Source organism: Anser cygnoides, chromosome 8, assembly GCF_040182565.1.
Source record: "Anser cygnoides isolate HZ-2024a breed goose chromosome 8, Taihu_goose_T2T_genome, whole genome shotgun sequence".
Taxonomy (NCBI): domain Eukaryota; kingdom Metazoa; phylum Chordata; class Aves; order Anseriformes; family Anatidae; genus Anser; species Anser cygnoides.
The window spans coordinates 32,927,535-32,939,883 of record NC_089880.1 but is presented as its reverse complement, the minus strand read 5'-3'; the positions used below and the strand labels follow the sequence as shown (position 1 = coordinate 32,939,883).

Genomic DNA, 12,349 nt, shown 5'->3' with positions numbered 1-12,349 from the left:
TGCCTTGGTGTGCATGTGTGCGTGTCACACAGCAGTGTACATTGTCCTGTTCCTGTAAGCGTGTGTCTGCTGCAGATCGACACGGGGGGAGGCGACAGGGGGACACGTTTATGTAAACTTCACTTCTTTTTAATATAGAGCAATTGCTTCTAGACTCTTTATGGCTCTTTCTCATTCTTCATGAGATACATATGTATATCAGCTATAACACACTGTCAGCGAACAGTGGTTTTCAATCAAAAAGACTGTCAGTAAAGCTGATTCACTAACAAGAAAGCTGTCAAGCTGTGACAGCTGCTGTCTTTGCAACCCCAAACAATCTGTTCAGTGCTAACTCTGACTTATGCTTCCATTTATTATACAGTAGTAATGAGTACTGTCCTTAGAAATATCATTTTGGAGAGTACACCTAGCTACTTTGTTATGTATGTAGAATATATCAAATCAGATCCAAGCTGTAGGAGATAAGTTTTCTACAAAAAAGTTCTACTTGTCATCTGATATTTTTTTCCTGAATTCTATATCCTCTTTCAGTATTTACTTCATTTTTGTAGCTAGGCATAAACCTAAAGATTTTATTACTATTGGAAGCTTGGACAAGTGTAATTTCTCTTTTTCCCATTGTGTTGAAGAATGGTATATAACCTTAAATACAACACTAGGATCTACAGAATTGAGTAAAGGAACTTGCCATTAGAGGAGCTGTTTGATGCTTAATAATTCCAATGTCTAGGAGATCACAAAAATCCAACCCAAAGGAGGAACGGAGCAGTCAGTCTGATGCTGCTGCCCAAATGCAGGTGCTGATATTTTTTTTAATTAAATAAAAACACATCAGCATTCTCCTTAAGCAACCTCTTTCAGCAATAACTTAGCTTTGCAAACCTAAGTCTCTTGCTCTCTTGGTTCAGTTTCAGTTTATCATTGCCTGCCCTGCCCATAAATGAGATAGGGAAGAGCTGATTCCGTTTTTCTTCTTGTGCATATTTAGTGATGTAATGTATCGCTAGTAAGTCATCTTTTTCAGCTAAACTAACCCCAATTCCTTCAGCTTTTCTGAACTTAGTACTTCAGCTGAGACCATAGCATTGCCCCATCAAGCCCGTGGTTGATAACACAACTGTCCTGCACCTCCGGGAAGGGCTGGCCTCCCTTCGCCGTGCTGCGCGTTGTCAGCTGCCTTCCTGCAGCCCCTCTGTGCTGCGGTCTCACAAGCGAAGGCCAGCGGCCTGCAGGTCTCCAGCTGTGGGCAGGCTGATAGCGCTCAGCCTGCGGTCGGTAGGGAACGGTCTTGTATAAGCCAACTGTTTTCTGAACGCGTCGGATGAGCCTGGCAGACTTCATCGAAGCTCTGCATAAAGCAAGCTGTGATGAAACTGTTGCTTCTGGGACCTTGGGAAGGGTGGTCGAGGTGCTGGGAACTGAGGACCCGCGTGCCTGATGCTCAGAGGTGCCACCACGGGTGTTTTGGTGGTCTGGGCACCATACGGGGGTAGTACTGAGTAGCAGAATAGATGGGGGCTGTTGTCTTTTTCCTTTAATGCTACTGGTGTACCTATGGCGTGATTTCTCACTACCCTTGATGTCTCCTGCCTACTTCATCTGCTTCTGTGCCTTGACTTCCTGAAGGTGCTCACGCAGGACTCGAGCAGCTCTCTTACTGCACTTACGACCTACGCTGGGATATTTTGCGTGTTTGTTCCAAAATATCTTTCCTTGAAAAACTACCAGCTTGCTTTAATTCACTTTCTCCTCAGCTTTACTGCCAAAAGACCTACTCAGTAATTCCTGGAACTTGTTGAAGTCCATTGCTTTTATCTTCCTTGGAGGAAGAGAAGTAGCACAGTAAAAGCACTCGTGTTTGTTCTCGCCCAGGCTCCCAGCCAATTCTTCCTTCTGGATCGGCATCAAATGCACAGAAGCATCCCCTCTCCTCCTCCTCTTTCCTCAGTACGGCTCCTGGATGCTGACACTCATTTTTCCCCTCTCACCTCCACACACGCATTTGAATAACTCGCTGAGATAAAGGAAGGGCGGCAGAGCCGAGGGCTCGCTGCCTCAGAGGAAGGTTTCCCACTCAGCTGCCAAGCGAGGGGGAGCCTTGTGGGTGCGAGGGCCTGGGGGGGCCGGGGCTGGCCGGCAGAACCCCCAGCACCACGTCTTTCTTCCCCACAGGCTGAGGGGTGCTGCTTCTGCCCTGCGGATATGGCCCCGTCCCAAGGTAGCCGCGCTCCTCCAGCCTTGCCCCAAGACGTTGCTCTTGCAGATGCCGTGCACTGCAACCTTTAACAGCGAGCTGGCCCGAGTGAAATATTTCTCTTTGTCCCTCACAGCTGTTGCCTGCCTCGCAGCACAAAGCTCACCGCCCCTGGGATCTCCCGGCCCCAGGGACTGCCCGGTGCCACGTGAGCTGCCCAGCTCGGGCTCCAGGCCCATGAAGCAAAGGCACCGCTCTGCTCCTACATCGGCTGAGGCTCGGCGATATGCCCCTCCACCTCCCTGCATTCAGAGCCTGAAATCCTTCCGTACAGATCCCCGCCAGGTGCTGCAGAGCAGACAGCAGTTCCACTGGTTCCCTTCAATGCCGTGTTTCTGTTCTGAGCCAGGAAAGTATGTTCTTTTGACTCGGGTAATTACAGACCCTCAGTGAGAATGAGGAAGTGTCGATGACAACTTTTCCCTCCAGTTACAGCAGTAAGAGCAATGCTGTACAGAAAGAAGCATCACATGACAGGAGTTGTTTTGTTTCACTGGTGCTCTTTCGAGTTGCTTTTTTTGCCTTGTTTGTTTGTTCGCTTGTTTTGAAGACTGTGAAATTCCCTTTTATTGTAGGTCTTTCCAGGTCTCGTTCAAAGCCCACTGAAGTCGATACAAAGACTTTGGCTTCAGTTAAATTTGAATCAAGCTTCAATGGCCAATGAAAGATTAAAGCCAACTCCGCTGTACCGAACAGTGTCAAACACCCAGCATTTATAGCCCCATTTATGTCTCGTGCATCTGTTCCTTCCAAATTACAAACAAGCCCTGTATGCAAACGTGGGATGTGCTTCGTGCTCATCGCGGTTCCGACCATGCCGGCAGAGGGGTGCGCGCAGCCATCGGACGGGTACGGGTGGGAGAAGCCCTGGGCCTGGCGCCAGGTCCCGCGGCGCAGGGCGAGGCCTGGGCAGAGGGGGCATGCACGGGGCGGGGGGCCAGGCCTGGTGCTGGCGGGGGTCCCACACCAGCATCTGGCAGCAAAATGGGGCCCGGGCAGCACCAACCTGGAGGCAGGGAATCTGGTCTAGAAAAGCACCTGCGTTCACAGACGGGTTTCGCTGACCTGCTGTAAAGCAGCAGCTTTGTCTCTGTTACAGAAATCACAAACGCCGTGCGTGGCCCCATGTACAGGTAACGCCACGGCTGTCCGAGCGCTGCCGGAGAAGCTGCGCTGGCTGGCGTGGCTGCGGCAAGAGGAACGTGCCCTGGGGCCACGAGGGCAGCCCGGGCGTTGCTCCCAGGCCAGAACGTCCCACTGAACGTGAGCCAGAAGTGCGTGCACAGGGGTACCTGAAGGGAATGCGATTAGGAAAAGGCTTTGTCGGAAAATGGAAGGATTAGGTAGATGAAGCAGTAAGATAAAATCTGCTGGACAAAAAAGCAAAGCAGCCCTTCCATCTGTGTGCTCGCCGGCTTACACTTCCTTATGTAAAACTCTAGAGGTATACACTTGCTTTGTTGGGTCTTGGAGTTAAGTTTATTCCTCTTCTTTCTTGTCACTCAAGGACTTGTAAAACACGTTAGGAATTCCTGTCTGCTAGCCTATTATTTACCAAGTATTATTTTGTGTGGCTGTTTTGTTTTTTTTTGGTTTTGTTTTGTTTTGTTTCCACAAAACAATTACTTACGGATTTTAAGCTTTCCTTTCAACTTAGCACTGGGAGTTTTTATATTCAAAAAATATAAATTGCACAGCAGCCAATGATTTTGATGATCTGTTATAATGCAATCCATTAGACACAGCTGAGGGAGACGCACATTCCAGGAAATTCTGATGCACCCTGCAACATGCAAAATGAAGCCGAAGGATGCTTGAGATTCTGCTTACTCTCTGGCAGCTAGCTCGAGGTATTTACATGTCTGTTTAATTAATCCATGTATAAAGTATAATGTTTTGTGAAGTTAAGTTCTGAATCGGAAGAGGAGCAGAAAAGAGATGTTAGATCACATCCAGAAATGCAGAAGCTGAACTGAATGCTTACTTACAGGTTGTATGTTTGCATTTAAAAATTATATGCATATATACATCAAGACCCCACTGAATTCAGTTTTTTTCAGAAGTCATCAAGAAGAGATGGAAAAAATAAGCCTTTTACTTGTTTAGCAGAGTGATTGCTTAAGGACGCTTATCTCAAATATCGCCACAGCCTGGAGAAGTTTCTGATACGAAGAGGCAGCTATTAAACTATTCATCTGGGAAGGGGTGGGGTGCTGCTCTGAATGAGCTAGAGAAATAAAGCCTCCAGACTATGGGAAGACCACCTTTATTATTTAAAGTACAAGTAATACTGTTTCACTTACAAAGATTTGTTCCTTTTTTGGGAGGATGCAATACATCCATAAAAAGTAAATATATGAATATTGCTTGTACCTGTACCTTTTTTCTGTAGCCTAAAATAGATCTTAGAAAACCTGTTTTCTTACCTGAAAGGCTCAATCTTGACACACTGGAGAACAATTTCACTAATAAAAGAGTACGTTAGGATGCCAAATTAAAATCTGATGGAAACAGGAAAAATAAAAGACTTTTTTGACATTTACAATTAATGCCACAAAAATGTTAGTTTAATCAGACAATATGGTTAATCACAAAGGTGAAATTGAAAGTTGCCAGCCCTGAATGCTAGTGTAAAAGTTAATAAATTCAGCTCTTAATCATTATGCACATGCTAGTTATAATAATTTACTGTCCATACCAAATCTTTATAAGCATTGTAATTAAATATAAAATGCACATTAGAATTATAATGAGTAATTAGGGCAACATAACTAATATGCATAAAAGTCCCGAAGCTCATTAAAATGTTAAAAGATGAAACCTGTTCTAGCTGGAGGTTTTTTGCATATTTTCTGCGCCTGTCTGAATGCCAGTGTATTTCATGCATTGTTTTTAGTGTTCCTTCAGACATTTAAAAGCAAAATGAAAATATTTGGGTAGGAAACCAGACTCTGCAGTACTTTGCATCGTTTTTGGATGGAACATAAGTTGTAGAATTTGATTTCCCAGCACAAACGCCTGACTCATGCAAACATGTTGGTGGTATCAGATGAGCAGTAACTGAGCAGAACGCAATTACAGAGCCCTTTTAGCAGAGGAGAGGGAGACAAAGATGATAGTTTTCACGTCTTTCTCATTAATGCACTGGGGGAGAGATGAAGTGCAGCGAGTACTCAGCACCATCACGTCAGGCTTTAATAGGGGTATTTTTAAAAACTTTGTTGTTTCACCAAAATGTAAGGGGATTTGCACCCACCGAGTGTGTGTGTGCACCTGCTGTGGGACGAGCTGGGACCCAAGGAGACGTCCATGTGCGGTGGCAGCTACCACGGCTCGAGCCTCCGTCTGCCTTGGCACCGCGCCGAGGGAGGCTGGGCCACGCTGGCCTCTGGGAGGACTAGCTGATAGCATTACAGCAAGGCTGACAGCAAAGACAAGATCAAACCATAAATGCCTTCTCCAAAATGAGTCTTTGCTGGCTGAATGGAAAACATTTAGAAAATATATGAAATTGGAAGCCTGAGAACCTCCTCCCATGTGTTTTTCCTCTCCAAAACAAACCTTGGCAGCCTGAAGCAGCAGGTCTCCAGGTGCATAATCTCATCTGAATTACCCTCTCTCCCATACCAATGGGAGCAGGAGGGTCTGAGGAATCTGGGCTCAGTGCCCTAATCACTTCACTCAAAGTGTGCCTGCATCACACAGTTTGTCCTTATACTAAAAACAAGAAAATAACTTGACAACGAAAAATATGAGAGAACGGTGATTCTAAGCTGTCTTTGGTTTGTGTTTTAATATCAGTGTTAGCCAGGGATTTCCTAGAGCAAAGAATATTGATTTTTATTTGTATTTTTTTCTGAACTCTGAGCAAACAGAAGCTGGGCTCCTTCTGAGAGGCGATCTGAGGAAACCTCGGGCTCCCGCCTGACGGGGCTCAAAGCCATCGCGGTGGGAGCGACAGGAGGGTAGGCAATGGTGTGGGCAACCAGGCTCCTGCTGCAGCAGGTCCGAGACCCCAGCGTCTGCCTGAAGTGCTGCTGAGCTCTGCCTGGGGCTTCTGAGCTGCTCTGCTCTGCACCTGGAAAGTTACTCCAAATCGTTAAGGCTAGATTGAATTGATCTTTTGACTGCACGGTCATACAGATATAAAGAGCATCGCCTAACTGTACATTTTTATGGATCAGTTTATTTTTAAATTTATTACCAAGAGATGGTCTGCATTTATTAACACACACACACAAAAGCAAAAGGTGAGCAGGGCACATTGAGAAGTTTGAAAGTGGTACTTTGGAAAAAAACTTTCTGTATTACCCAGATCTTTGCTGGCCTTTTATTTGCTCTTCTTGCCTAACTCATAAGAATTATATATTGTCCATGCAGTGTCCACACAGTGTGGTATATTTATTTCGAATTCCAGGTTTGTTGCTAATAATCCTGCCCACTCTGAACTACAAGAAGAAGCACTCCCAGTCCCCAGGCATAATGCAGAACAATGTTCGCCTATGAGAAAGCTTAGCCAGGAGGCACCGCGCAGGGCTCTTGCAGCGGGTTTGGATGGAGTACCCATGCCTGCTGCTTTAGGGCTGAGTGCTGAGCACGCCGAAACCACATGGAGCCGGGGCGGCCGGCCTGTCCTGCGCAGGACAGGCCCCATTGCCACGGCGCCAGGCCTCAATGCCAGGCAGGATCTGTGGCACTGCCTGCCGATGCCGTGCGGCCGTGGGACGTGGGACCTCGTCCCCACGTCAGGGGAGGGATCATCACGCTGGAGCACGGCTGGGCACAGCTGCCCGCTGCTGGTGGGAGAGGTGGTGCCGGGCTGCAGGCGCCGGGCAGGAGCTGGGCCCAGCACTGCCCTGGGGTGCCTGCTGGTGGAGCGGCGACAGGGCCGTGTGCTGCTGCCTCGCTGGGCGCTGCTCACCCTCCTGCTGTGTCTTTCATCTCTGATTCTCTAATGGCACCTTTCCATCGCACACGCTCCTTGTTATTTCTTGTTCCAAGCTGAGATCTCATAGGCACGAGAGGTTTTTCAGGTGCCCACACCAAGATGAGAGCCTGGACTTGCTGTCGGGATCCTGTCCAGCTGCTGACTGGTGTGCATTTGAATAAATTGTGACTGAAATGCATGAGATGGCAACAGCTTAAACCAAACTTTCAGTTCATGAAAGCTTGCCAAATGTACAATCCGGTGCATTACCCTTGTTCCTCTCCCAGGATTTCTCACTGACATCCACAGAAATGTCTGAGCAGGAGTGCGGGCCCCTCTGTGCCTCCCCGGCAGGTGTCTGCGGGGCCTGGCCCGGGGATGGGGATGGATGCTGGGACGCGTGGGCTTATTGAAGCTCCGATACTGCCCCTCGGAGCAGACAGGATCCGGAGATGTTCCCAACAAACTGAAAAGCTGTGGTGAAAATAAAGGGTAAAGGAGAAGCGTGGGGTGGCATCCATGCACAGGATGATGACTTGTCAGGTGTAAGATGGGCAATCAGGCTAATTGGGGCAATGGGGGAAGAAGTACTACAGTGAGGCAGCATCTCAGGACATCACTGTGGGTTGTGTGTATAAAAACATCACGTGCAGACTGTACAGGGCCATCTCTCTGCTCCACTTGGCAGTATCTCCCTGATCGTGCTGTGTCTCGTTTCAGGTGTGGGTTTCCAGGCACCATAAAAACAACAATCGAGTTTTTGGGGGAGTGTGATCTCTGAGATGAAAGAACTGAGTTCCTTTTAGACAGTGTGTTCAGATAAATGAGGACCAAGAGAAAGAGTGCACAAGTCTTTAAATGGGTTAAAGCCTCGTTCAAAGAGCAATGCAGTCGCACTCTTCCTATCTTGGGGGGCAAACCCAGTGGCAGCAGAAAGCTAGGGCGCTCCCACCACGCAGCTGGGCAGGCGGCGGGGCCGGGTCCCGGCTTTCGGCAGCCTTTGCTTGCCAGGTGCCTGTGCAGGTGGCTTCTGTGTTCTTCCATTGCTCAGGTGCTGCTTTTGTATGGCTTATCTCGAACAATTTTCATATTACTCTTTTGAACACTTCAGGATTAAGAGCTGAGCCGTGAACTTTGTGGTGCTTTTGGCAGCTGCTGGTGTCCTTCAGTGCTGCTGGAGCGGCAGGAAATGCAACCGGTGTCTTCATGTGTGCCATCTCACTCAAAGTTACGTCTTAAGAGCCGTGGCTGCACAAACTGCAGCACTGCTCAGGAAGGAGTCAGGTTTATAAGTACCTGCTATTTTCATGGAGTCACAGTTTTGACAAAAAGATTTCCTTCGTTCCTGTGTGCTTTATGGAGAAGTAGTCGTGCAAATTGGTTATGCTGATTATCCACTTGAAATTTTAATGTTACCAGTTGAAAGTGAATATTTATTCACATACGCTTGTATGGGTTTGTTCCATGTAATCGCTGGGAAGAGAAGCAGAAGGGTGAGGGTGTGCTTGCCGGCGGCAGAGGAAGCTGCGCCCACATCCCCACCAGCAGGGCAGCCAGGGCAGGGCCCGCTGCTCCCTTCCTGCCCCACACTTTTACCAGGTGCAGCGTTCCCAGCTCTGGGGACAGCGCGTGGGACCCCGTCCGGCCCGCGGTCACTGCGGTGCCAGCGGTGCCACAGGCTCCAGCGATAGCTTTAATTGCACTTCAGGGTAATTTCTGTCGATGAGTGCACACGTGCGCCGGGGGAGCACCGTGGGCGAATGCCCGCTTCGTGGGCTCTTTCGCAACGTGTGCTCCTGCCTCCTGCAGTGCACGGTCACGGTGCCGCCGCAGCGCGGGAGGTGCGATGCAGCCTGTGCAGGCCGCGCGGCTGCCGTTCTGCTCGGGAGTGAATCCGCAGCTCCCTGGGTGCAGCTCCTGCCATAAAAGATTATGGCCTCTTAGCGTGGCGTGCTGAACTGTGGATGAGGTGCTGAAGGAACAGATGCGAGGCAGTCAGCGTTTTACACGTACATAAACACCTTAAAGCAACATCTGGAAAATTGCTTGGGAAAAAAAAAAAATCAACAGATTTTTATTTATAAGTTCTGTGGTTTAGTTTTTATAGCATTTTACGATGCACATAAATTGTTGTTTAAAAACAGAAAGTGTAAAAGAAATTCCAGGGGGAAGGCAATTGTTGTTCAGCCTTAACTTTGATAATCTCTTTCCGGAGGAATTCACTGTCTTCTGTTTTCAGCTCATGGTTGCATTTCGCTGGCAACTGGAAAAGTCAACAGTCGCCTTTTACCTTTATTTGTATCTGAAATTCTAAGTTTAAAATGTTTATTCAGATTTATTATGTTCGCCGTTTAAGAAGACAAAACGTATTTTCTGAAATAAATCCATACCCGGTGTAACACTGGGAAAGTCATGCCTGCTATATGGTATTTATGGCTCAGTCGTAATCGGGAAGGTAAGTTTGTCTTTTTAATATGCCAAAAGAGATCCCAAAGGCCACGTGTGCCTGGGGGCGTTTTAGAAGGCCTGATGCAGAAGGCGGTGGCATGGGGCACGGCGTGGCTCTGGCTCGGGGCTCAGCACCCCCAGGGCGGGTGCACCAACTCACCTCCCCCGACCCGGCCCGCGGCTGCAGCCCCTGCGGCACCGCATCGTCCCCGTCCGGGGGGGGCTCAGGAACTGGAAGCATCCTGCATGACAGCGACAGCCACGCATCCTTATACTTCACGCTGGGTAACTGAGTTGAAAAAACAGATTGTTCGGTATGGGATTAATACTCTTCATGTCTCAGTTATGTTTTTACACCAGATATACAGATCTGTGTCAGAGTCTGCTGTGTGGGATAAGTTTTACACTGCCGGAAGAAAGCATGGTTGAATGTGAATCAAGCTGGAAAATACACACCAGGCTGAGTAACGTAAAGCGTGCTGAAGAGAAGCGGAGTTAAACAGTCTTCGTATTTATGTGCAAATGTCTATTTTACAATTTTTTTTTTCAGTTGCCCCCACAATTCAGGAACTTAAGTCCAGCGGCGTGATGCTCGGAGGGAACGGACTGATACGGTGTGAAGGTGCAGGCGTTCCTGCCCCGGTCTTTGAGTGGTACAGAGGAGAGAGGAAGTAAGTAGCCCTGCCTGCCCTCGCTTGGTGCCGCCGGGGCCACTGGTACCACTCGCGTGTCCCCGCAGGGACCGGGCTGCAGGAGAGCTGAGGCAGGGGCAAAGCTCGTGGTGGCAGCGGGTGCTGGGGTTGTCCCCCCAAAAACCAGGGCAGCAGGCCTCAGCCCTCACACCGCTCCCCTCGCTGCAGAGTTGTGCACGGCTGGAGCAGTGCGGCTTCGGAGGTGCTGGCTGCCGACAGCTGTGCTGTGCGGCTTCTGGGGGAGTTTCTTCGTTTTCTTGCAGTCTTAGTTTTTGTGCTCATAAATGAGGCATAATAGGACTGTCCGTGGCTGGGCTGTGATGGTGATAATTGCCATAATGAGCCTAAGGTTTAAACATGCTTTAGTAATTGCAGCCTTATAAGAATAGTAACCAGAAAGGCACTGAAAATGCCTGTTGAAAAAGCCTACTAAAAAGAGATATTTTTTTTTAAAGAAGGCTTTTTAAAAAAAAAAAAAAGTCTTCATAGCTTTCCTACTGAGAGCTTTGGGGGTGAGAAGGCAGGCTGATTAACAAGACTTTCAGCCCAACCTTAATGGCTACAGTTCTTCACCCAGTTGCACCATTAGCAGTGTGGGCCGTGGGTTTTCAGTCCGCTGCCTTGAGCAGAGCTGCTGCACCCCCCAGCATCTGAAAGCAGCCAGGGGCACACTGCCGGCCCGAACCCTAAAACTTCATCGTGTGCTTTGGTGTTGTTCCCAGCCAGCTTTGCTTTCAGGTCGTTAGTGCTATGTAATGATAACTGGCATCTCTGTAGGATCTTTTTTTCGAACAGATTTTGTTTTACAACTCTTGCCTTACCTAAGGTATTGTTTCTCTTAAGTTTGAATAGTGGTGCAGGAGAAAGTGGCTGTTCTCCCTGATAGGCAGCTGCCCACACACATCTTCTAGGTTCTGGAATTTCCCAGCTTCTGAGTGCTGGTTTTCTCATCAGCTCTAAGATCCCATTAAACCTGGGAGCTGACATGAGAATATTAATGACCATATTTCATAGGAAACCATCTGTCAGCTCATTGCTCAGTGGCCAGCTGCTCCCCTTTAGGAGTATTGCTCATCTTCCTTCCCCACTTCTCACAGCAGTCATAACCATCGCACTTTGACCACTTATTAAAACATTCTTAAAAACAATATAATTGACCTTTACTGTATGTAACAGTAGAGGTTTTCCTTCTGATGGATAAATTCATCTACATCCTGTTTCTAAAGATGCGTATTATATTGTACGTATGTTGGGGGGAGATGTAACAAATATATTTTATATTAAAACTATTGTAGCGCAGGTTTTAATATAGACCATAGCATTCTGGATTCAATTAACCATTTCCAGCATGATAATCACCTTCCTATTTGTGAAAGTCACCAATTCCTTTCTTCATGAGTGCATTCAGTGTCACAGGAGCAGCAGGAAGGAATAAACAGAGCATTTCAGGACACTGAAGCTGTGCCTTCTGTTTTCCATTTCAGTATCTGTATCACCTGAGGCTTGCTGTAATCAGCAAGACATGTACTGTCCTATTGTGTCTTACCACTCAAATATTCTGTTAAATCTAATGGTACATCATTTTTTGCTAAACTGCTTTTTGCAGACATGCTAAACACACGTGACTACAAAGGTACTGGGAACCTCCAAACCACCACTTGCAGGACAGAGGAAGGTGTACACACCTTGTTTTGCCTCCAGGATTTCCCCTTTACTTTGGGAAGACAGAAAGCCAGCACAGAACGAGCCTTGGACAGATCATTCATTGTTTTAAAACAAAACTGAGAAGAGTTAGCTTTCATAGGTAGCTCAGAGTAGCATGTACATTATCCTGCAGATAATTTGCTGGTATATTGCAAGACTATATACGGGGAGTTCACACCCTGCTATGTATTTGGCTAATAGAATAGAGAGAATCCCATTTTCTTCTGTTAGTCTTGGACTGAGACCCTATTTTCTTTTTGTAAATCAGGATGAGTCTTTGAATAAATGAATAGTGGGAGTTAGACCTGAAATCCTAATATA

The 12,349-nt window shown here is 47.5% G+C and overlaps 1 protein-coding gene across 4 annotated transcripts in view; it reads left to right on the top strand.

Annotated features, from left to right (window-relative positions):
- Positions 1-12,349, top strand: part of NEGR1 (neuronal growth regulator 1) — a 299,901-nt gene that overhangs the window by 220,060 nt on the left and 67,492 nt on the right. For all 4 annotated transcript variants that reach the window (XM_048061956.2, XM_067001684.1, XM_067001685.1 and 1 more), the window contains one exon: positions 10,183-10,303. In XM_048061956.2, coding sequence (XP_047917913.2) covers positions 10,183-10,303 — 121 coding nt within the window. The remainder of the gene's footprint in view (positions 1-10,182; positions 10,304-12,349) is intronic.